The following is a 25,473-nucleotide window of genomic DNA, read 5'->3' as shown; positions in this document are numbered from 1 at the left end:
TTTATGATAATTGCTTGATCAGCTTATTCTTAGATTTAAATTTTGGAAATGCATGATAAGCATTTTCAGTCTATGGAGATCAACCCGGGTGTAGAGCTCCGCAACATAAAACAAACATTTTGATTGATGGTTTAAAGCGCATATGCGCTGCATTGTGCAAGGTAAACTCTTCCATGTAGGTCATATCTTAATATGCGCTGTTGTCAAAGTATGCGCTCTTGACGGCCTAAAAATTTAAGATCCGGGTTAGGCCTCCGTGCTGATTGACTACCAGAAACTGTTAATTCTTTTGATAAAGCTGGTAAAAACAAGCTGACAACCAAAATTCTTTTAATAATAATTTTTAAACAACACAATGCTCATAATTTTTGAGCTTCAGTAAAATATACATTAGTTGTCACACATAAATCTCACATTTCTTTTAGTTTGAGCCAGATAGGTTATTTGATCGAATTTATGTTAATTTTGATTTTTGATCGAATAGAAGAGTGTATTTTCAATTAATCCAATCTGCTTTGTAATAGAAACTCATCAGTATGTACAAATTTAGCATCATGTGGTATTGAAAAGATAATTTTGTATTTATATTCACATATGCGGAGGTTCAATTAACAGCCATATCAACAAACATTGTAAGCAAAACACATCCTAGTTAAGTTACAATTTCATAACAACACTGACACCGTTTTTATGTTTCAAAACAATATTAATTTTTGGCTTGCTGGAATGGTAATGTTATTGTTCCGACTTTGGAAGAAAAGTGAGGTAAATATTAGCCGGGAGATGGTTTTTTTATTCAGTAAAATGTTCGACTCTTTTTCACTGATGAAGAATTAACATGCTCACGATTGTTCGGTTTTGCACCATTGCATTATGATTTGACAACGACAAAAAGCTTTTCAAACTGAATTTCGAATGTGGGGAGAGAAGTTGAAAAAAGCCCAATTTTCAAATGAAAAAGTTTCCTTGGGGGATTGTCCCCTGGATCTTTGTTGAGGACCCCGCCGAGTTTACACACCACTATATTAACCTGCCACGAGTCGTTCTATACTTTGATGCTGAAAGTGTAATGCGCATTAAATTTTTATTTTCAATTCGGTCGCCATACGGCTTGTTGGCCCATTTAAATTTACAAAAATCTGATTTTGAAGTAAATGAGAGCACCCAGTGTAGCCAAGATGCAGACTGGGACAACGACTACGATGAAAGCGATGGTGAAGACAATTATTGGACCTACGTTATCGTCGTCTAATCCGCCATTATAATTGTTTCTATCAAAATCGTTGTAATTGTATAGGTCATCGTCGTCATCTGAAGACGGAATGGGAGGGGGACCAGTGGTTGGAGGGGGAGAAGTTGTTGGAGGGGGAGCAGTGGTTGGAGGGGGAGCAGTGGTTGGAGGGGGAGCAGTGGTTGGAGGGGGAGCAGTGGTTGGAGGGGGAGAAGTTGTTGGAGGGGGAGCAGTGGTTGGAGGGGGAGCAGTGGTTGGAGGGGGAGCAGTGGTTGGAGGGGGAGAAGTTGTTGGAGGGGGAGCAGTGGTTGGAGGGGGAGCAGTGGTTGGAGGGGGAGCAGTGGTTGGAGGGGGAGCAGTGGTTGGAGGGGGAGCAGTGGTTGGAGGGGGAGAAGTTGTTGGAGGGGGAGCAGTGGTTGGAGGGGGAGCAGTGGTTGGAGGGGGAGCAGTGGTTGGAGGGGGAGCAGTGGTTGGAGGGGGAGCAGTGGTTGGAGGGGGAGCAGTGGTTGGAGGGGGAGCAGTGGTTGGAGGGGGAGCAGTGGTTGGAGGGGGAGCAGTGGTTGGAGGGGGAGCAGTGGTTGGAGGGGGAGCAGTGGTTGGAGGGGGAGAAGTTGTTGGAGGGGGAGCAGTGGTTGGAGGGGGAGCAGTGGTTGGAGGGGGAGCAGTGGTTGGAGGGGGAGCAGTGGTTGGAGGGGGAGCAGTGGTTGGAGGGGGAGCAGTGGTTGGAGGGGGAGCAGTGGTTGGAGGGGGAGCAGTGGTTGGAGGGGGAGCAGTGGCTGGAGGGGGAGTGAGCGTCTCGCAGTTCGTAGTATTGTACCCGTCGTCACATTCGCACTGGTTAGTTACCGAATTGCAGTTTCCGTGACCATAGCAGTTGCTGAAACAATTTATCTGATTACATAAAATCAATGCATAGTTTGTAAGATTCTTTCCTCTTGAATCAATGCTTAGTGGCGTTGCAAAGATTTCTAACAAAAAAATAGATATACAAATATATTTTTTTATGTTTAGTCAATCTGTTTTTTCTTGTTTTTTTAATACCATAAAAGTACCCAACCACCAACGTTTTGCGCTGCGTCAACATTTAGCGAAACCTGTTAAAAACTTTGGGCTGGAATTTGATGCAAGCATTTGAGGTTTTGAGGAGCAGGGAACGCGAGTCAGGTTTAACTTTTTGTGTTTAGCTAGTAAAAATAGACGTCAATAATGGTAGTAAGATCCTCTAGTTTTCAAACAGAATAATCAGTTTAGTTGACGAATGCCCGCGCTGACTTATCATATTTCTGATATACCTGGTGTTTTTTACATTCAAGTATTTGGGGTTTTATACACACAAATACAAATTCAAGTTAGCTCCGAGCATTTCTGAGGTACTCACTGTCAGATGCTGCTTGTTGTCCTATTAGTATCTTTTAGGGTTTATTTTCCCCCAATGTATTAGGATAAAAGGTTTAGGATGGTACAATTTTAGGTTTTGGCTCTCAAAACTCCAATCAATTAAGAAAGGGAATGCTTTATCATTAAACAAGATAATGCATAGCTCAATCATCGTTTTGCCTTATATCAAAATATGTCATCGAGTCTAAAATGGATGACGATAATGGTTATAAAGTTTGTGTATCATGACGATAATAAGAAGAATTTGAACATTTTGAAAATTTCTCAGAGTTTCTCAAGTTTTTGCAAATTTTTCTCAGCGCTAATTATCTAAATGTTAAACATAAGCTAAACAAATAGGCTAACATTGAGCTACAGAGAATTTTGTGTAGAGTATAGAAGCAATGTTTAAGCAACATTGTTTTGAAAACTTCATACAATTTTTGATAAAAGTGAGCCTCAGATGAATTTACTTCTTTTTTGGGTTAAAAACACTCAGTCTTGTCTTAGGTTGTTCTCGAGTGGCCATTATATGATTTTAGATTGAAATCCTTATACAAAAACTGTCAACTTATTGGCCATCGGTCTATCTCCAGCGTCTTCCAATGCTCATTTGTTCAGTCCTTCACTGCTGAATTTGTATTTGTTCCTTTTATTATCGTAAAAGATACCAGATGTCACACACGTTATATTTGTTTCGAAAAGCTGGGTTTTGGCTGCTCGTGCTTTGTTTATTTTAAACAAGATGCAAAACGAATTCAATAGCGTTTTATTGCGAGATCCGTTGAGAAAAAAAAATCTCGATAACAATGTTTTCTAGGGTTGTTTTAGTAATCCATTTTCTTCCGAATACTCGTTTTCACATAGTCATTAATGTTTCTTTTAACATCAAAAATATTGAAATGGATCAAAAACTAGAAAACTGTTCCGAATTTCGTAACGAAAGTGAGGGAATAGTTGTGCTCGCGGTGGGTTTTCTTTTCTTCAGTTTTCTTTTTCAGTCGCTAAAATAGATCAATTTTTCTGAAATTTTATTTCAGTGAGAAATTTCTTTTAGTTTTTCTTGTTATTGTAATTATTCTAGTGATTTAAGCTATCTTCAGATGTATAAAAAAGTTAACTGTGAATCTTGTGCGTTTGAATATCACAAACTCTTCTCCAGTCATGAAAACAGATTAGTTTTCGTAAAAATCATAAGCTAAAAGAGTCATGTGTTTTTGTAATTTTGAATTCTCTTCACCTGAAAAACGAAATAACAAAAACGTATCAACGTTCAGACAAAAGCAAGATAAAATAATCAACTTTGTTTTCAATTGGGAGCTTTCAATACTTTTATAAAACTTTGCAAAAAAGAATATTTTTTCACTTGTGCAGAAATTTGAAAAAATTTGGATTCAATTTTTTTAAGCCATAGTCAGCTGATAAAAAACCCTCAGCTAACAAGGCATTTGTTTTCGCATTGATAAATCAAGCTCCATGTAATGATAGAGAAGATCATGAAAAGAAGACTGTACGATTTTTAAGATTGGCCATTTCTACGGGGACGCAAAAACCGACTTTTCTTGGTTAACAAAAACATATCAGCAAACAGTTCAGCGAAAATTTCAAAAGAAACAATAATTTGCGCAATTTATAAGCATTCAGAAAAATTCGAAAAATTTGATGTAAGCTAGATTTGATTTTATTTTCACAATATTTATGAAAAAAATTTCTATGCAATTTATAATTTATTGTAAGTTTTGCAGTAATGATGTATATACTTTACCTTGTTATTTTTTTTTCTCAGTAACTTTGAGTTTTTGATGATTCAAATTTTTTCAGCATAGTTTCAACTTGTTTGAGTTTAGCTTAGAACAGACAAAAATTGACTGAGCATTTCAATTAATTTACAAAAAAAAAGGAAAACCTAATACCTAAATTTATGTTTTTTTTGAAACTTGACATCTGAAACTTACCGTCCCGAAGCATGGTACGAACTTTTTCCAAAATCTCGAATCTCGAGCAATTTTTTTATAACCTACTCATTATATGCCACCGCTCAAAGTCAATTAGATGAAGCGGTTTGAGATCTTTAGCCAAACATTTGAGATTTCTTGAGAAAGACTTAAACACGCTCTGCTCATTCTTACCGTGATAGATAAACCTCATATTTCTTATTTTAATACATTACAGACTGTACACACTAAAATAAAGAACAGCAAAACGAATGAAAGTCTGGTGAATTAACCATGATTTTTTGTTTCACATAAACCTTACAATTTACCCAGACAAAAAAAACACAAATATTAGCTCCAGGAAAAAAGTCAAGGGATTGCGTTTCCTTTAACCAGACCAAACAGTCCATTCAGTCCAATCACTATTTTTTCTCTACATTTATTTTTTAAATTTAACAAAACACCCAAATTTGAACTAATTTGGCAGAATAAAAAAGACCCATATTTTCTTATTATGTCTCGGGTTGCAGTGTCATTTAATCACTAACACGGTTGATTTAAAAGAGTCCTAAGCAGTTTTATTTTGAACTTTTTATTTTAGTTCTTGAACCGGACTTGATGTTCAGTACTTGATGTTCCGAAGTGGTGAAGAGAATTTTCTACTGGTACTTTTGTTCACCCATATTTATGCAAAAATTTGATTGGGTGGTTATAGGGTGGTTCCAAAATCAAGCTCTTTCTACTTTGTTTGAATCTATATTCAAATATTCCCTAAAAAAATTTCTCTGACAAAACAAAAACTTGTTAGAATGAGGAGTACGTCTTACTATACAATTTTTTAAAATAATCGAGAACGGAAAGACGAAGAGTCAATCTTTGCATTAAAGTTAAGATTTTCATAATTGGAATACCATATTACTTAAGCTTCGATTAAGCGGCTCTTTTAGAGTTTCCCTCTTCGATTTTTTCGAGAATTTGATAGATGAAAATTTTTTAAAAAAAAATTTTTTATCTGTAAATTGCATTAAAACTTGCTAGTGTGAACATGTGAACAAATTTTTACAACATTTCTTACATGCGAAATTTCGTGTGAACAAATTTTGAACAGTTTTATGTTGAAATTTTATGAGGGGGCTGGAAAACTGGAAAAGAGCCAATTAAGCTTCTATTGAGACTTTTGAACACTTTCTTGCTTTTGGGTCAAAACATGTTTTGTGAGAATTTGTTTTTATTTTTCTTTTAAATATTCTCTAAAAAGTAAACAACTACAATTTACAATCGAACTAAGTGCAGTTGCTTTTTTCTCTTTTTTTGCTAGGATTCAATTAAGACTTAAACTTTTTACCCGAAATTTTTATAAACTTTGATCTCATGCATTAAGCCATCGCTAATCAATTTTTTATATCTTGAAACCTTGAATTGAGAATAATGTGGTTGAATCTGATCAGCTAAAATCAAGTTGATAAATTTAATAGACGAAAATTTTGAGTATTTAACTTTGTTCAGCTGAAACCATTTTTTTTATAACCTTCTCATTATATGCCATCGCCCAAAGTCAATTAGATGAAGCGGTTTGAGATCTTTATCCAAACATTTGAGATTTCTTGAGAAAGACTTTAACACGCTCTGCTCATTCTTACCGTGATAGATAAACCTCATATTTCTTATTTTAATACATTACAGACTATATACACGAAAACAAAGAACAGCAAAACGAATGAAAGTCTGGTGAATTAACCATGATTTTTTTTCACATAAACCTTACAATTTACCCAGACAAAAAAACACAAACATTAGCTCCAGGAAAAAAAGTCAAGGGATTGCGTTTCCTTTAACCAGACCAAACAGTCCATTCAGTCCAATCACTATTTTTTCTCTACATTTATTTTTTAATTTTAACAAAACACGCAAATTTGAAATAATTTGGCAGAATAAAAAAGACCCATATTTTTTTATTATGTATCGGGTTGCAGTGTCATTTAATCACTAACACGGTTGATTTAAAAGAGTCCTAAGCAGTTTTATTTTGAACTTTTTATTTTAGTTCTTGAACCGGACTTGATGTTCAGTACTTGATGTTCCGGAGTGGTGAACAGAGTTTTCTACTGGTACTTTTGTTCACCCATATTTATGCAAAAATTTGATTGGGTGGTTATAGGGTGGTTCCAAAATCAAGCTCTTTCTACTTTGTTTGAATCTATATTCAAATATTCCCTAAAAAAATTTCTCTGACAAAACAAAAACTTGTTAGAATGAGGAGTACGTCTTACTATACAGATTTTTAAAATAATCGAGAACGGAAAGACGAAGAGTCAATCTTTGCAATAAAGTTGAGATTTTCATAATTGGAATACCATATTACTTAAGCTTCGATTAAGCGGCTCTTTTCAAGTTTCCCCCTTCGATTTTTTCGAGAATTTGATAGATGAAAATGTTTTTAAAAAAACTTTTCGTTTTGTAATTTGCATTAAAACTTGCTAGTGTGAACATGTGGACAAATTTTTACAACATTTCTTACATGCGAAATGCCGTGTGAACAAATTTTGAACATCTATATTTTGAAATTTTCTGAGGGGGCTGGAAAACTGGAAAAGAGCCAATTAAGCTTCTATTGAGACTTTTGAACACTTTCTTGCTATTGGGTCAAACGTGTTTTGTGAGGATTTGTTTTTATTTTTCTTTTAAATATTCTCTAAAAAGTAAACTACAATTTACAATCGAACTAAGTGCAGTTGCTTTTTTCTCTTTTTTTTGCTAGGTTTCAATTTAGACCTTATTACCCGAAATTTTTTAAAACTTTGATCTCATGCATTAAGCCATCGCTAATCATTTTTTTATATCTTGAAACCTTGAATTGAGAATAAAGTGGTTGAATCTGATCAGCTAAAATCAAGCTGATAAAATTAATAGCCGAATTTTTTGAGTATTTAACTTTGTTCAGCTGAAACCATTTTTTAAACTTTCTTGTCTGGGCAAACCTTCACGTGTATTTGTACTCAATTCCCCCAAATTTCTTGAATTTGCAATTTTGTAATAATTAATGTATAGATAAATGCAGAGAATTTAACGCTGATCGCACTCATTGGTTTGATTAATACTGGAACCTGATCTAAACTACATTTTATGATTGGATAATTTAGATATTTTACCAATGTAAAGTATTTAATATTAACCAATCATGATCCATCTAACTAACAACCCACTTATTTGTAAGTGCTGAAGTTACTTGTAATTTCAGCACCAGAGAGATTTGAATTTAACTTAGAAATTAGTTGGACTCTCCCGAGCACTTCAGCAGCCGCAATAAACCAGTATACCCTAGATCTATTGAGCCTAGCAGAGACTAGTTAAACAACCTGAGACTAGATAGTATAAGAGTAAGATTAGGATCGGTATTAGACTAAGAAGTTGCACGAATCTATCCGGCCGAAAATAAGATAGCGTGACGAGCAGACGGTGTACCCTATCCGAAATTACTCTATGAGTTAACCAACTCGGTCCTAACTCATCTGGTGCGACCATAAGTCTCGAACAAGACCTTAATAGCTTAGAATTAACCAAAATAGATTAGAAATTAGACAAAAACATTTAAAAAATGTTATACGACAATAATTTAATCGAAATGTCTCTACGACTCAATAGATCAGAGCCAATATTCCGAACGATAACAGAACTACCCGGAATTGGAAGAAGACCTCGAACCAGAGACGACATACGACAAAGTAGAAACTTGCCATATAGCTATATGATAGTTAGGCAAAAACCAGAACAAACTTTTATATTTAGAATACTACTGGCAATGAATTTAGATTTTCATTTGCAAACATAAAACCTTGAAGTTAATCTTCAAAATCATTTCAGGCGCTAAACAAAATTATTAATATACAATAACGATTGATAAAAAGATCTAAGATCGTTTTCCTAAAACTCTGCAGTAATATACAAAATATGTTTGAAAAATATTTATTGAAAAATAAAAATAAAAATTAGTAGCTTGACAATAAATGGTTAGTAATCATAAATCATCCTGTTGTTCCAGCTCCATCACCTAAAACATAACAGCAATCATAAACCCACTAATATCATCAAAACACTAAATCTTTCCTTTACACACATTTAAAATTTTATTAAAACTTAAATTCACTTAATTTTAAAACCAGATCATCAAGGCTTATCCTTGGATCTTAAATCATTTTCTACTTAATTAAATTTCAAATTTGATCATCAAGGCTTATCCTTGGATCAAACAGAACAACTTTGTTCTCCCCCACCCACTTAATTAGTGTCTAACGACCTCAAACGTCGATTCACTACCCAACCCTTTCTAAAGACCCAAGACTAATAGAAATTTTTAAACAAAACTAATCATTCAAATTAGGATAAACAGTGAAGAACTTCGGTTATTCATCCTTCACTTGACCCCCCCTCTTACCAGACCCAGGATAAATCTTAGACTTAGTAAGTTTAAAATAGTATCTAACGAACTACTCGCGTTCTAATTATACCTGAACCTTGTGGATCGATTTACTATTCTCCAACCCTTGAACACAATCACTACCCCTAAGTAAGATTAAGTAAGTTAACACCTTAGCTTATATTAGCCACGAGAAAGTATAAAATCATTCTTCGGAATCGATATACTTTTCTCTCCAACCCTGAACAAACAGACCCAGGTTAAGCTAACCAAAAAATCGTAAGAACTAACAGTTTAAGAAAATAGAAATCATTTAACAACCTTTTGCATCCGTCATCCTAAACCTTATGTCATTTAAAAACCTAGGAAATAAACAAACAATCGTTTTACACAATTGTGAAATAGATAACAAAAAATACGACCTTGTAATCACACCTCATACACAAACAGTTGGATACATTCGAACAAAACGACAAACACTAAAAAGAAAAATAATAACGAAACAAAGACAAATAACACGAAAAAGATTTTCAAAAAATCGAAACGCATTTTCAGAATCAGAAACCAACAGTTTAGACGAACTTTACAAACTAAAAGAATCAATAGATAAAAATTGCCCACTTCACGATCAATTATATTTCTCTGACTCAGAAACAACTTCAAATTCATCAAAAAGAGGAAAAAGAAGAATAAAAAAGCAGTATAAACACAAACCAGTACATTTATACAATTGGAATCAACCAATTAGACACATTGATAATTACATATTAACAGTCATCGAACGAAAAAATGAGCTCAACGCACACCCCAGGTGAAGAAAGTCCAGATGATGATGATATTTTCCCCTTTATAGTAGATGCAACCACTGATAGAGGACAGCATATATTTTGCAAAAATTTACTATTAAATTTATTTGAACCCGGAATTAGTCCATGTAAAACAGAGTTCCCAGATGTAAAAATCAAAAGACAAATCATAGACCACTACTTAAAAGATATATGCAACATAACACAACAGTATGGAATCTACTCCATTGAAATCACGCATTGACGCTATTCAAAAACTTCAACCACCAACAAATAAAAAGAAAATCCAAGAATTTCTTGGAATGTTAAACTTTTTAAGTAAATATGTTTATAAAATGCAATTATATCTACGACCATTTTATAACATCCTTAGACAACAAAATAATTTTGAATGGAACACAGAACATCAAACACGATTTGAAGAAATAAAGAAACTTTTAACTGAACAAATTTCAAACACAATTCCAGATTCAAATCAACCATTTTATGCAATGTGCGATGCTTCGAACTTTGGCATCGGTGCAGCACTATTACAATCACATAATGGTACAAATAAAATGAACCTCATATCAGCAAATTCTCGATTATTCACTCAAGCAGAGCTACGACTCTCAACTCTAATGAGAGAATGTACAGCCATAATATATACACTGACAGAATATGAATTTCTGATACTTGGATCAAAACATCCAACAGTTCTATTCACAGACCATAAACCAATCATCTTTCTCTTTACACAAAAATCTAACCCAAACCACCGAGTTTACAGATTTCAACTAATTCTAATGAAATTTCCAAACTTACATATAGTTTGGACTGCAGGAAAAAATCTTGCATTACCAGACACCTTAAGTCGAAATACACCACCTGAATTACTTACACGAAAAACAACAGTTGAAATACCCAAAAACATAAAATTCTACCTTGCAGAAAACGAAACATCACCCCGATTGGAATGCAAATATGCAGTAAAAACTGATATTGAACAATCACAAATAAATAATTTACAACATTTCCCACTTTATTTAGATTGTCAAAATAATCATTATGAAGTTGATCTACTTGGAACATCAACTTTCAAACCAATCCCATATTCTCAATGGATAAAAAATAACACCCAACAAAAACGAACAAAACAACACCCGCCTAAGAAAGACCATTTTCCACTAATTGAAAAAGAAGATTTAACTGATAAAATAAATTTATCAGGACCACAAACAAATGATTCAAAATACACAATAAATCAAGTTTTTGACCTTCACGACCCACTTGATACAATACCCTTATCTAAATTAGAAATCGAAAACATTTTTCTCCCCCCAACAGAAATAATTACAATTTCAACACTGAAACAATATCAAAACCTTGACCCAGTAATTCGACAACTGAAATCATGGCACAAATATAAAACTAAACCTATCAAAGCAGATTCAACCATTCTAGGAAACAAAACACTCCTCCGATACTTTCGCAAATTTAACAACACAACAATTAACGAAAATACAGACCTTTTAGAGTATAACCTGAATGAATCCACAGTTCCCTGCCTCCCTTTAAGTATGATTCTTATAGCTTTTAATATTTCACATACACAAAATATTAAAGGACACTCTGGATCAGAAAAAACATATTCAAATTTTATACAAAATTTTTACTTCCCAAATGCACCAATTTGGATAAAAGTACTATGCAATGACTGTATAGTATGTCAACTAAATAAACCTTACCCAAATCAAAAACAAATAGCACAAAAACAAGATTTTAAAGGACAAAGCTTGTACTTTAACCATCGTATCTCATTTGATACCAAAGGACCAATTTCACCCTCATCAGAAGGAAACTCGTACATTATGGTAATTGTTGACGCATTTACACATTATGTAGCACTTAACCCAGTACCACATTGTAACGCTTATTACGCTTACACAACACTCTATGAACACTGGATAGCAAAATTCGGACTACCAGAAATTTTAGTTACAGACAACGGTACAGAATTCATAAATAATGAAATTATCACACTATGTCATTTATATAACATTAAACACAAACCACGTACATCTCATGCACCTTGGACAAACGGCTTAGTCGAAGGTATGAACCGTTCATTACAAGAATATCTTAGATGTATCATCAACGGAAATGATACAAAATATACCGAATGGTCAGCAGATGTAAAATTATTTCCCTTAGCATATAATTCACAAATAACGACAACTTTAGGAATGTCACCATACGAAATGGTTTTTAACCAAAAGCCACGCAAACCAATAATGTTTACAGCAAATTCTCATAAAAACGCACAAGGTTATTGTCAACCAAATAAAGATTCAATTTGTTATAACCTACCTTTACATACACACGATGAAGATCATTTTCATCACCCACAAATTCTTAAACTAGCCTCCGGTACACACACCGAATGGATTCTAAATAGAGATAAAAAACACAATGAAATTTATCAAAAAATAACAAAAAAGTTATTACAAAGACAAAACATTAATGAACAAATCAATTCACGTTTTACACCAGCCTCCGAATTAAAAATTGGAACATTTGTTTTAATACCTAATTTTAATACTCAAAAAGGAATTTCTAAAAAATTACAGCCCCTTCGAAAAGGACCATACCAAATAATTGCAAAACCCACTGATGTCACATATAAAATTACCGACTCAAACAAAAAAGAAATCGTTCAACATCGAAACAACCTATTACCTTATTACCCAAAAGAATACGCACTCCGCGAATTAACTCAATTATATTCTTTCACAGGATTAAAAATCATTCAAAATGAACCACATCTGAAAAACACAGAACAAAATGATAACCCCACCGAAAATCAAAACACAAAACCAATCGCCACCAAAATCAATACACAAAACCATAAAGAATCACCAAAACAAAGAAAAAATAGAAAAATGACCGAACAAATAATACCCCAAGAACAAATCGACAAATCAGAAAATAGAAAAACAACAAGACTCCGAAATCAACCACGTAAAAACTATAAAATATTCATCCCCCAATCTAAAATTTTAAAGAAAGTGGAATTTCAAAAGTAATTTTAACATTATACTTCACTATCTTGAAACCTCCGAAACATTTTTCATTTACATTTTTCAAAATAACATGCTGACAAGTACGTAATAATTCTAGTTCAAAATAGACCAATAGGATTCATCCAATCCGTCACTTTCTCTAACTCAAACTAAGACCAATTAGACGAATCATATAGAACTCCAGGCACATCTATAACTATAACTTTACGACCTCCAGGTCAAAAATAAGCAAACCACTCCAACTTGACAACTAAAATAAATATCACCATAATACCGTACCCCTCCCTTATCTAATAACCCAAAGATCAACAATATTTCCCCAACTCAGACCACGAATACCCCCAAAGCAAATTTGTTAACTTAGCCTAAAGTAACAAAATGAACATTTTAATTAGCCTAAAGTATAAAAATCTCACCATACCCCGGATCATTTGACAAACAAAAATAAAGAAAAAGACGACCTCCCAGTCACCATGAAAATTGCCCCCAACAATTTTTTACAGAACTCAACCCACTTGTCAAAAAACTAATAAATAATCCGACCACACTAGAAAATCGCCTCAAACAGCAAAAAATATTCGACCAAGAGATCATTTCTTAAATGCTCTTCTCTCAATCAGTTACTCAAATACTCATAAATTTTAAACATTTTTTTTACAATACTTGAAACCTTGATAATATTTCTTTTTGATATACTTGAAACTTTTCTAATAATCCTAATCATTTTTTGTAACATTTTTTTAATTTTCTACACTATACTCGAACTATTCCTCCAACTTTCCAAAACCCTTGATTACATCCACAGGTACGAGTCATACAACTTGTCTAAATGATACGAACAATTTTCAGTAGAACCGATATTTTTTTATTGTTTGTAATTTTCATAACATTTTTATCATCCCTCATTTTGACAATATGTAAATGTATAAAGAAAGCAATCCTCACATTTGCCCTAGCAACAATCCTTCTAATTCTTTTTTTGGAAGAATATTATAATAAACACAAAATTTCTCACTAAAGTAATAATTCAAAAAACTATCAAAAATTGCTACCCAACAGTCACAGAATCAGTCTTCACCGACATCATCCCAAGATAACCCAACACCACCTTCAACTACTCAAAATCCTCAAACATCTACACGAATTTCTTTTCAAGACAATCCATACACTTTTGAAGAACGACATGCTCGTTTATCAGAACCACTAGAACCAGTTCAACGACAAGCACCTTTAAGCGAACCAACATATAACCTATACCCAACACTACCACAAGAACTAAGTAGAATAAGAAATTCTAGTCAAAACCAAAATACAGTCGAAATAAATAGACAAATTATACATCCTCGACGAAACAGAAATTTTCAAACTCCCCGAGTTCATTTTGATATACCTCAATCCCCATCACAAAACACTCCAGAAAACCCCATTGGTATATTACCAGAAACCCCTACGCTTCTTTCACAACGTAGCACCTCAAGCCTACCATCAGATTACTTAGGTTCAACACCAACATCTGAGCAAATACGTGAAAATCCTTTCAACCCCACAAACCAAACATCACGATTTCCATATTGGACTACACATTCATTTACACAAGGTGAACCAAATTTAGTCAATGACCCCATAGATATTTCTACGGATACAACAACATCCTCATCACTACCAGAAACATTATCACTACCATCAACACCATCAATAAGCCAGATTTCACCACCACCTTTTAACTTAAATTTTCCAAATAATCTCGACGCCAGATATCGAGAACAATCATCAATAAATATTCCTTTAAGACTAGATTGGAATACATTTACAGCACCTCCACCATTATTTGGACAACATCTAGAAAGTAATCGCCTTCATAACTGGGCACTTAATAGATTACAATATCGCCAAGATATTCACAACGATATCCGTGATCACAATATTCAAATACTCCAACAAAACAGTTTACAATTAAAGTTTGAAATCACAGTTAAGTTAAATAATATTACCCAACATCCCTACCCATTAAATCCACCTAACATAACAGCTCAATCACTACCACCACCGTTTATAACTACTGAAGTAATATACAAATACGACAGATATACCAAAAACACAATTGGCTACATTACATTTTATAATCCATACTCAGGATTATCATACACATGTATATTCTAAAATTATTAATTTTTCTCCAACTCCTTTTTCTAGTAATCTCAAATCAAAACATCAACCCTTCTCCTCGTACAGGACCACAAGATTTATTAGTAACACATTACGATTGTGAAGAAAATGAACAAAAAACACTACACAAATATGCAATAAATCAAGTATCACAATGTGAAACAGAACCACAAGCTATAGAAACCACAGATGTAATAGCAACACTCTATTCAAAAGCCCGAGCAACAACAGTTACAGGTTATAAATTCACAGCAACATTTTCCGAAAAGAAAGTACATTGTTCACAAGTCTCGAATGGAAACAAAAACCGACTTGACCATGAAGCATTCTATCAAAGTAATATAGAACGTCTTTTACATCTCAATCCCGACGATTGTAAAAATGAATTACTTAGACTAAACATCACACAAAATAAAAACTCCCAAAGAAAATTAGTTAATTTTCAAGTTTTTTCAGACTCTGTACATCAATCACAACTTGAAAGACACCAAGGACATATAAAACTAGACGAAAAATACCCGTATAACGGCGCACACGGACGATTAACCTATGACCTACACGATAAACATTGGATACCACACATTGGTATAAATGACCCATCAAACTGCAAAGCAGACACAAAAAATAAAGGATACCAAGAAATAATGTTTTTCGATTGGAAAATACAACTCGAAAAAATACAACTAACACGAGATTTATCAGATAATACAATGATCTATCAAGGAATCCGATTACCTTGTAAAAATGATCAAGGTTATTGCGACCCTACAACGAGAACACAAGCAACAATTGTTTGGTTCCCCGAAGATACATGTACAACATTTCAAGTAGCAAAAATACACGCTCGTATGATAAAATTTCACGAAAAATATTTTATACAATCAATTCCATATGAACAAGTCCATCCATCACGAAAACTAAGTTCTAATTTTAGAAACATAGACAATATAGAAAATAAATTGACACGTTTTCAAATATATCAAGAAACAGAACTTGCATGTAAATACAGGAATCCACTTCACAGAACACAATACTCTGAAATATTAGTTGAATACGAAAAAGGATTCGACATGACCACTGGAAAAGTAAAAATCGACCCATATGCCACAGGTCATCCTCTAAACGAAGGAACATCCTATATACCAGTTAATTTTGAAAAAAGCAACGGACAACCTGGTGGACATCTAAAACCCCATGACACCAGAAGCACACGCTTACAAGAATTATCACTAATGAATACTACATATTTCGGTAATATCCACTATGATATTCATTTAGATATGAAACTAGATTATACAATTAGCCGAATTTTTCAAGAAATGTCACTCTCCGAATTAGAAACACTACACCACCTATGCGAATTAGAACGAACACAAATATTACAATCACTTGCACTAGCAGTATTAAAAATACCCTATGCAGGATACTTATTATCTGGAAATAGATCAAATTTTTTAGACTATGAAGGAAACATCTTATGGTTTTATACTTGTACTAAAAAAGTATCACCACTATACGTTTTTGAAGATAAACGATGTTATAAAAGAATCCCTATCTTTTATAAGAATAAAGTACATTTCGTGGATACACTTTCACGAAGAACCTATTTCTGGGATACCGCAGTCCCATGTGGATCAGAAAACAGCCACAATGTAGTACAACTAAACCCTGATGAAAATAAATATTATCTTCTCACTCCATATCCCACATTAATGCAATCACTCAAAAAATTTTCACCAGAAAGCATTCGCGCTATTGCTCGAAACCCAAATATAGACTTACAATCAATAGGAATCTATTCAAAATCAGATATTCAACATCACATTAGAACACAACAATTCCAAGAATTATTAACACAAATGGACACTATACAAAGACAATCAATAGACCAAAATTTACGCAAACTTGCAGAAACCGCAGGATTTGCCGATATCTACACGCAAGACTACAGCGGATATTTTAAAGACATTAAAGATTATATATATCTAAACGGTGAAAAATACCGTCCCCAAGATATATCACCAATTAACATTTTTAGCTTTGTTACACTCAAAAATGAGATCCTCGATTTTCTAGGATGGCCCTACTACATCTTAGAAAAATTGACTATTTTATACGCAATGTTTAACTTTATTGGATTTCTTTTCTCACTTTTAAAAGGAATCTACAACACATGTGCTATACACACACAAGTAAACAGACAAGCAAGTGTAGCACGCATACTATTTGCAGGATTTTTTGGAATCTTTTCTACATCTATAAACAAAATTCTTTTAGACGCACAAATAAAAGAATATAACACAAAAATAACAACACGACAAAATACGTACGACGAAGAACATAACAATGTAGACATAACGCCAACGGCACCACAATTACCACCCCTACCAAATAACCATCCACTATCCCTAGTCCCACGAAATTTTCGAAACTTAGCCATCACACATAATCCAAATTTTCGACTCACCACATCACAAAGTCCCATTCAACATATAATGACACACCAGTCACAAGATGATAATACTTATGAACAAATTATTGAACAACCCCATACCACCGCTTTTCAGTCTCAAAATAATCATTTTTTTAGCCCACGATGAGCCGCCAACTTGGATCACTACACCGATCAAATTCATACCCAACCAATCTTACCTCTCCAATCCCAATAATACCACTTTTTGCTTTTCCGCCACCCGATTTTCCATCTAGTAATGTAACATCAGGCATGAATTCCGACACTAATTCACACATCTCAGTTTTATATTCCATCTCACAACTCAATAACCCGAATATTGAAACCCCCGATGAATTTGCCGACTCAGAACCATCCCCATCCAATAATTTTCATAACTCTTCTAATTTTTCTCAACCCCCTTTTCAACCCATATTATCCAATAACCCTGACCCAATCACTTCCACACCCTCTTATGCTTCCCAAGTTACCCCAACCTACTCCTCATACCATTCTGACCAATCATCTCATTCTCCAGACACCCCCCGAATCTCCCCAGAGCTAGATAATTTTATTACCCTCCAACAACAACCCTACCACCTTAATACCCCAACCATAAACCAAATCTCCTCCACTATAAATTCATCCAACCCCCCTACCCCTACACCCTCTTCAAATTACACTGAATCATTAGCACCATCATCCACATCATCTGAATCTTCACTCAACACTAATAGAGCTTACCGCACTTTTAAAAGAAAGTTCCCCAACCATCCTTTCCCAGCAAAACCAGGAACAGCCCGTGAATACATCAACCACCCCAAGCATACTAACACAAAAGAATTTTTAGCCATCACCTTACCCTCATTCCCACAATACACCTTAAACACCCCCCACGACACTAACGAAACACGCAACTTTGTAGATGAATACGTTTTAATGCCCACTCTCTCTTGGACCTCATATTATCATTTTACTAACCCTCTTTGCTTACCTTTATCTAACACTCACATCGATATAGAGCGAAATACGGACATGCTATATCGACTCACTACACCACTAACCGCTAGACAATTTACTTACGTTGGATATAAAAAATCACTAAAAACACACACTGCACCTAGAGCTAACGAATATACACTCGAATACTATGATCACAACATCATCAGAGCTAACCAAGATCAATTCTTAGACGACGATCGCTTCGCTAATCCACAAATTACCGAGAAATTTTTCATCAAGACACCATATACATTCACACTAAACATCTTCGACCGAAAGTTTGATCACATTATTTCAGAAGCACTAACAGACACACAAGCATACGAAAGTTTTAAAGAACGCTTCCAAATATTTTCACTAACCTTTCATTTCCTTGCACCACACGAAAGAGATTTACACTGCTCACACGATATTATGTTGCGCACTAAACAAACCCACACATATAGTTATTATCGCTTCATCCAAAATCACTTTGACCTACACACACCCTCTAGACAACCACACCATCGTTTTCAATTCATTAATTCCAAATACACTTCACCATTTTTCCTAAATTTCACATATTGTATTAAAGACACTAACCTCCATGGTATTCTTCGAAGTTATGATCCCATAACCCAAATGTATATCTTTTGTCCCATCACCAAGACCTTCAACGCAGAAGAATCCCGACCCTTCCTTATCCCGCACGAGTTTGTACAACCTATAGAAATCCCAATTTTAGAATTCATCCACAACACTAAATTCAATCACAAATTATATAATCTAATCCAAAACACACCTTATGAGTTTGCAGTTGGCACTGAAGAACTAACCACTATTAAGGCACTTCAATTACTTTGGCCACTGCTTCAAACTAAAAATATCATCCGCATCTTAGCTAAACTACTAACAACTTCAGAACTAATTCACGACATCTTCCCCCACGGTTTTTTCCCCGACGACTAACAGGTAAGTATGAATTAAATGAATATTACTAACTAATTAAAATATTAAAAAACTCACCATACTTTATTCATGTTTTCTTTAGATTTTTAGCCTTCATCCGACAATCACCTACAAAAACCACAAAAGACAAATAAAAATCGCAAAATTCATCAAACAGATTTCAAAAATTCTATTAATCTCTTACACTTATAAATTTATAAATTTAATACCAATGCAATAAATTCATTTCTAAAATTTTCCCCACAAGCAGTAAATCTAATTATGATGAAAATTTGTAACTTAAAATTCCCCCATAACTAGCAGTAAATTTCCAAATTCTATGCAGTAAATTAATAAAATGCAAATGCAGTACTAACCTTTTGATATTCTCATTTATTCGCACAGAAATTCTATCCACACTCGCACAGCTCGCCCACGAAGAATTGTTTAAAATAATGAATTTCAGTTTCAAGTTTTCACAATCAACAACTCTAACATATAATAACATGTTTCAAACTTTCCTTTAACCCGGTTGGAAAGGAATCATATACTAAACAAAACTAACCAACGCAGCTTACTAAATACCACAAATCATAGAATAACAGCATGACTAAGAAAAGGAAACCAACGGTACCCAAACCGGATTAACCCAGTTTAAAACTGGATAATTTATTCTTTTGAAGACTATTATAAAGTCTAAGAAAGAAATAATAAAACACAAAAAAGTCGAAAGACAAACCCATACCACAAACAATTTGCTTTTTGGAAAAAGGACATAACCAACAAGACATAAGAAAAACCACAACAAACCCAACATAAAACGTTGTCACATAACAGGACCCCTCACAAAAACCGCATGAAATCATACTCCCACTCCTGGCCTAACCCACCAGGAAGGACGTCCTGAGCATGCTCTATAGCCGGCCTAACCCACCGTGCTACATCCACGCTTTGTGACCACACCTCTATTTTTAATAAGAGCTACTCAAGTGTGAGTAACTCTTCAAAATAACCGAACTAAAACAAAAAGCTTTTGTGAAAACAACTAACTAAAATCATAATTAAAAAATATTAAACTAATAAATGTTTTATAAAATGTAAATTACATTATGCAATACATAGATCAGAATACAACACCAAGGACGAACATCTAAAGACAAAACGACCCCACTACACTCGAGAGAGAATGACCAACCACAATCGATATGCCACTCACAATCACAACTCAAAGGATTTAGAGTACGACTTGACTTCGCAGAAAAGGACTTCATTGAACTAGACCAATGACCACCTCGATGTTCAAGTATACGTACAGATCCGAGTAACCAGGCATCCCCTCCACGCACAATCTCCACGCCATTCCCAAACTAGATCAGACACAAAAGAAGTTCTCCACGCAGAACAGAAAAACCTGACATAGCCAACCATTCTGAAATCAGATTTGAGTTTGTTGCGAAGACTTAGTCGTTGTCACTAGAAGACACAACGTCTTATGTCTCTAACTCCAGCTTCCTGGAACTTCTTTAACAAAAAGGAATCAGAAGAAATAAGATGTTCGCCAAACACCAACGTCCATCATCCATCCTTCGAATTGCAGAAGAACTATTCTAAAAAACTCTGTAAAACCCGGATGGGTGGAACCTGATCTAAACTACATTTTATGATTGGATAATTTAGATATTTTACCAATGTAAAGTATTTAATATTAACCAATCATGATCCATCTAACTAACAACCCACTTATTTGTAAGTGCTGAAGTTACTTGTAATTTCAGCACCAGAGAGATTTGAATTTAACTTAGAAATTAGTTGGACTCTCCCGAGCACTTCAGCAGCCGCAATAAACCAGTATACCCTAGATCTATTGAGCCTAGCAGAGACTAGTTAAACAACCTGAGACTAGATAGTATAAGAGTAAGATTAGGATCGGTATTAGACTAAGAAGTTGCACGAATCTATCCGGCCGAAAATAAGATAGCGTGACGAGCAGACGGTGTACCCTATCCGAAATTACTCTATGAGTTAACCAACTCGGTCCTAACTCAATACAATTGCAATCACTTTATTCTGTTCCCGATTTCTAACAGGACGAATTTTGTGCAGTTGAAAAAGTGGTCGTTTTTTCACTGAAACTATTTTCTGTGTTTCTATGGTTAAATTCTGCAGCTAATTTGAAATAATTATAAAAAGTTTTACCAAACTTTTCTTCTATATTTTAGCCGATTCGGCTTGTTAATAAATCGACTCAAAATTAGGAACAAAACATTGAGTTGCTACTGAAATTTGATTGGCTAATTTTAGCCATCCAAGTAGAATCAAAATAGTTTCATTTCAAGATGTTGAACTATTAATTTTTTACTTGAAAATAATTTGAAATTAATTTGATGGGATTTGAAACTAGTGACTTGAATTTAACTTGATTGTTTGACAACATAATATGTTTTTTGAAATGCCTGATATCGTTGAGTTCGATAAGCTAAATTTAGCCAATCAGATTCAATCGCATAAATTACAGTTCAAGTTATCGGAATATTAACTTTGGGCCGTTTACGGCATGAGTCTCAAGAACTTTAATAACAGATTTTAATTTAGCGCAGATGAGTAGTATATGGGGACAATTCATCCGCGATGAAAGGGGGTGCGCATCTCCGGGTAGTAAACAAGCTATATCATTCCGAGACCACGACCTAGGAATCATGAAATGGAATGCGAGTTTCAATGTTTTACAGTAGGATGTAATTTTCCTCATGTATGAGATACAAATTTTTAGATGGTAAATTTCAAATTTTTGGCGCTCAGAACTCCAATGTAATAAGATAAGTAATGATAAAAGGGCACATCTCGATTGCTTTGCTAGTATTTAAATTGGGAAAAATGAACCAAAAAACTCTTTTTTTGTTGAACCGAGCTCCTTTTGTTTTAACTGATGCAAGCTTTTTACAAATTATACTGACAACATTTTCACAGTAAGTGCTACAGTACTGAAAATTAAGTCGAAACTGTTTTTTTTTTAAAAACAATTGGAATAGTAGTTAGTGAATTTTTTGGACAAAAAAAAAACTTTTTAATTTGGCCGTAACGTGCAGTCAGAACTTTCAGAGCTTCGCCCTGATATACGAGCAGTCTTGCTGCATTTAATCATAGCCTTCGATACTATTGTTTGTTATAACTTACAAAGGACAAGTTGTGAGTGCGGGTATTTCAGATATGTGAGTACATTGTCTGTCGTGACAGAAACTATCTTCAGCACACCAGATGCCATTGCGCACATAAGCCCAATCATCAGCGACATCCATAGAAGGAAACAGCCATCCAATCGTATAACATCTGAAACTGCTATAGCTCACGCTGAACCGCCAAACATTGAATAAAGAAATGGGCTCAGCTCCACTGTCAAACGCGCACATGAGCTTGCCGCACCTGCAATTGCATTTTCATGTGATCAAAAATTGCTATTTAAATTTACTGTTCAACGCCTGAGCTTCTGATTGAATTTAAAATGTCTTTTTTATTAACACAACTCAAATGATCGTTCGAGGTCGAAGTATAGGGACAGGTGATATATTTTGCATCTAATTTTTCATAACTCTGACAAACTTTTCCGAACTCTGAATAATTACAGAATTTTGTTCTTGGTCGAATTTTTTATATAAATTGTTTTCATCTGTCACTTAAATAGTCCATTTTAGTCGTTCTGCTGCCTTTTAGTCGTTTGAGGCAGTCGAAAGAAAAATCTTGGATCAAAAAAAAATTCGTTATTCATACTTGTCTGAAAAAAAAGTGACATTTCATGAATTTTCAGCAGTTTAAATGACGTCGATTGCTCGAGATTTTTGGCGCATACCGGTGTTTTGAGACTCTGGCCTCCGCAAAATTTGTTTAAAAAATTCCGTTACGCGTGTAGCACTTGCTTTTAATTGTAATAGTAATCCCAAACCAAATTTTGATCTGAGATGGAACTTCAAATTGAGTCCTTAATTTGTGACTTGTCTCTGAAATTAGCTAGAATTCAATCAAAATTGTGCGCTGGACTTGTTCTCAGCAGGGAAACAAATTTTATGAATGAAAAATTGTTGAGGGGTGCATTGAATAATAAATTACCGGATCTACTTAACAGTTGCCCCCTTTGGTATCTAGTAATGAATTATCATTCCTATAAATAAAAGCAGTAAATTGACCTCTAGAGTGTTCTATTAATAATTCAAGTTGTGCTGCTTTCTGATTGGTCTTAATCTACTTAACAGCCCCCCCCCCCCCGTTCTTGAAAGGGGGTAGGTGTAATTATTAAATAGATCCGAAATACCTCTCGTTTTCTTGGCTACACGCAGTTAGATCCTCGTGAAAACTAGAACCACAGTTTCCATATTCGTCGCCTCTTGTGTTGACACTCCAACATTAATCACGTTCAGCTGAGTCAGTATATAGGCCAGTTGGGTCGTAAAGTCTGAGGCAAAAAAAAAACAATTTCAAAATCCGTTACAAAACCCATATTGTTAAACGTTTTTTGATCTATTTCGTATTTACGAGCCAAAGATTCCGGATTTGTTTTCCTAATTTACAGTGCCGTAAGTTCAACAAAACTGTTCTTACATGCATAGGTCATATTGAGATTGTAAAATTGAATACAAAACGTCGGTGAAAAAAAACTAGGAATGCATTAAACATGAAATTAACCTAATTTCAATAGAAAGTTCTAATCTCGCTTTTTAAAAACTACAAGAAAAGAAAAAGAAAAGATACATATAGCTCGCTTACTCTAATATGCCAACGAATGGTTTTTGAGTTTTTGTCGGAATTGGCAACTTATAGGTAAAAAAATAATACATTTGAAGCCTATCCCCACTTTATGTTCAAGTTTTCCTTGAAGCATAAAATCATGAGCAGATGTGAAGTAGCAAAAAAACAAGAACAAACAATTAGCTGTAACTTTTCTTGGTACTTTTGGTACTCTTATTGAAGAGATTAACTTACGAATTTCAGTTTTTTATTAAAAGTTCAGTTTCAACTTTTCAAATTTCCTTTTTTTAGAATTTGGTCATTGATCATGGTACACCGTTATAAGCTTGGTTTCATAACTCAACAACAAAATACGGTCAAAAATGTTTGCCCCTTGGTAAACAGAAACGTCTCAGTTTCAGCAATTTAAAAGACTTTATAGCGTTGGGCTTTGAATAGCCTTCATTGAAAGTGAAAACCATTCAATAGTGCCACAAAAGATGCGCATGCGCCCGCTTCCTAAACGGATGCTGAAATTGAACTGCAAAAAAAACTTAATTTCTAATGTTTAGCCCTTTCTATTACAACCATTTGACTTGAAACAGTATAAATCCTAAATTCAACCATTTCACACAAGTCACCTAAAAATTTAACTGTAATTTTTTGAACTTTTTTTGGAGAGTTTATATTAAATCATCAAACGGTTTTTTATTCATTAAGTAAAAATTCAGCTTCAGTCAATAAAAATTTGTCAATCTAGCTTTGATCTTTTGATAATGGATATTTTTGTAATGAATTTTAAATTAAACATAGCCAGCTGACAGTTAGAAAAAAATGAACGCAGAAAAACAGAAAAAAAACCTGACTTGTTTTTGAAAAAAACTTCACCTTTTGACTTTTATTTAAAAAACATCATTGCCCCTAAAAATTTTTCATTTTCACGAACAATTTGTTTGGTGCTTTTTTGATAAAATTAACCCAATTTGAGAGAACAGGATCAAAGGAAATATGCTAATTAAAATAAAAGTCTCATTTTTTTTAATTAAAATTCTCATTTTTTTGGAACCTTTGCACTTTTGTTGATTGGTAGTGCATTTTGCCTTCTATTAACAAAGGAAATGAAGTAAACAAAATCAAAACTCGAATCTTGAAAAGCCAAAACTGAGCGTGATCAAACTTTAAGATTTTTTCCTGAAGAAAAACCACCACTACCTATATAAGAGTAGTCAATAAGTTTGATACACCTAATGAGTTCAGAAAGATGCACTCATGAAAACGATTCAGTTTTCAAAAAAATTTATCTAATTTTTTGCTTCAGAGAATTAGTAACAATGATTTTGGGACTTGAAATGAGAGTAAAACGGAAAATTTCTAACTTTCAATTCA

The 25,473-nt window shown here is 34.1% G+C and overlaps 4 protein-coding genes across 4 annotated transcripts in view; 3 read left to right on the top strand and 1 right to left on the bottom strand.

The window, feature by feature from the left end:
* LOC134855152 (serine/threonine-protein kinase RIO1-like) overlaps positions 1 to 25,473 on the top strand; it is a 127,196-nt gene that overhangs the window by 59,553 nt on the left and 42,170 nt on the right. The window lies entirely within an intron of this gene.
* The window catches only part of LOC134855149 (histone acetyltransferase KAT6B-like), a 228,685-nt gene that overhangs the window by 173,194 nt on the left and 30,018 nt on the right, over positions 1 to 25,473 (top strand). The window lies entirely within an intron of this gene.
* On the top strand, positions 1,155 to 2,096 carry LOC134855039 (uncharacterized). Its single transcript, XM_063871418.1, has 2 exons — positions 1,155 to 1,237; positions 1,298 to 2,096. The coding sequence occupies exons 1-2, from the start codon at positions 1,155 to 1,157 to the stop codon at positions 2,094 to 2,096; spliced, it is 882 nt and encodes a 293-aa protein (XP_063727488.1).
* Positions 1,934 to 25,473, bottom strand: part of LOC134855157 (zinc metalloproteinase-disintegrin-like bothrojarin-4) — a 29,019-nt gene continuing 5,479 nt past the window's right edge. The window contains exons 3-5 of the mRNA XM_063871571.1: positions 23,675 to 23,815; positions 22,546 to 22,791; positions 1,934 to 2,108 (exon numbers count right to left, since the gene is read on the bottom strand). Of these exons, the coding sequence (XP_063727641.1) occupies positions 23,767 to 23,815 (49 nt within the window). The 3' untranslated portion in view covers positions 1,934 to 2,108; positions 22,546 to 22,791; positions 23,675 to 23,766. The remainder of the gene's footprint in view (positions 2,109 to 22,545; positions 22,792 to 23,674; positions 23,816 to 25,473) is intronic.

Source organism: Symsagittifera roscoffensis, chromosome 10 (assembly GCF_963678635.1).
Source record: "Symsagittifera roscoffensis chromosome 10, txSymRosc1.1, whole genome shotgun sequence".
In the NCBI taxonomy this organism is placed as follows: Eukaryota; Metazoa; Xenacoelomorpha; order Acoela; family Convolutidae; genus Symsagittifera; species Symsagittifera roscoffensis.
The sequence above is the reverse complement of the archived record's forward strand: the minus strand, read 5'-3'. Positions and strand labels throughout refer to the sequence as shown.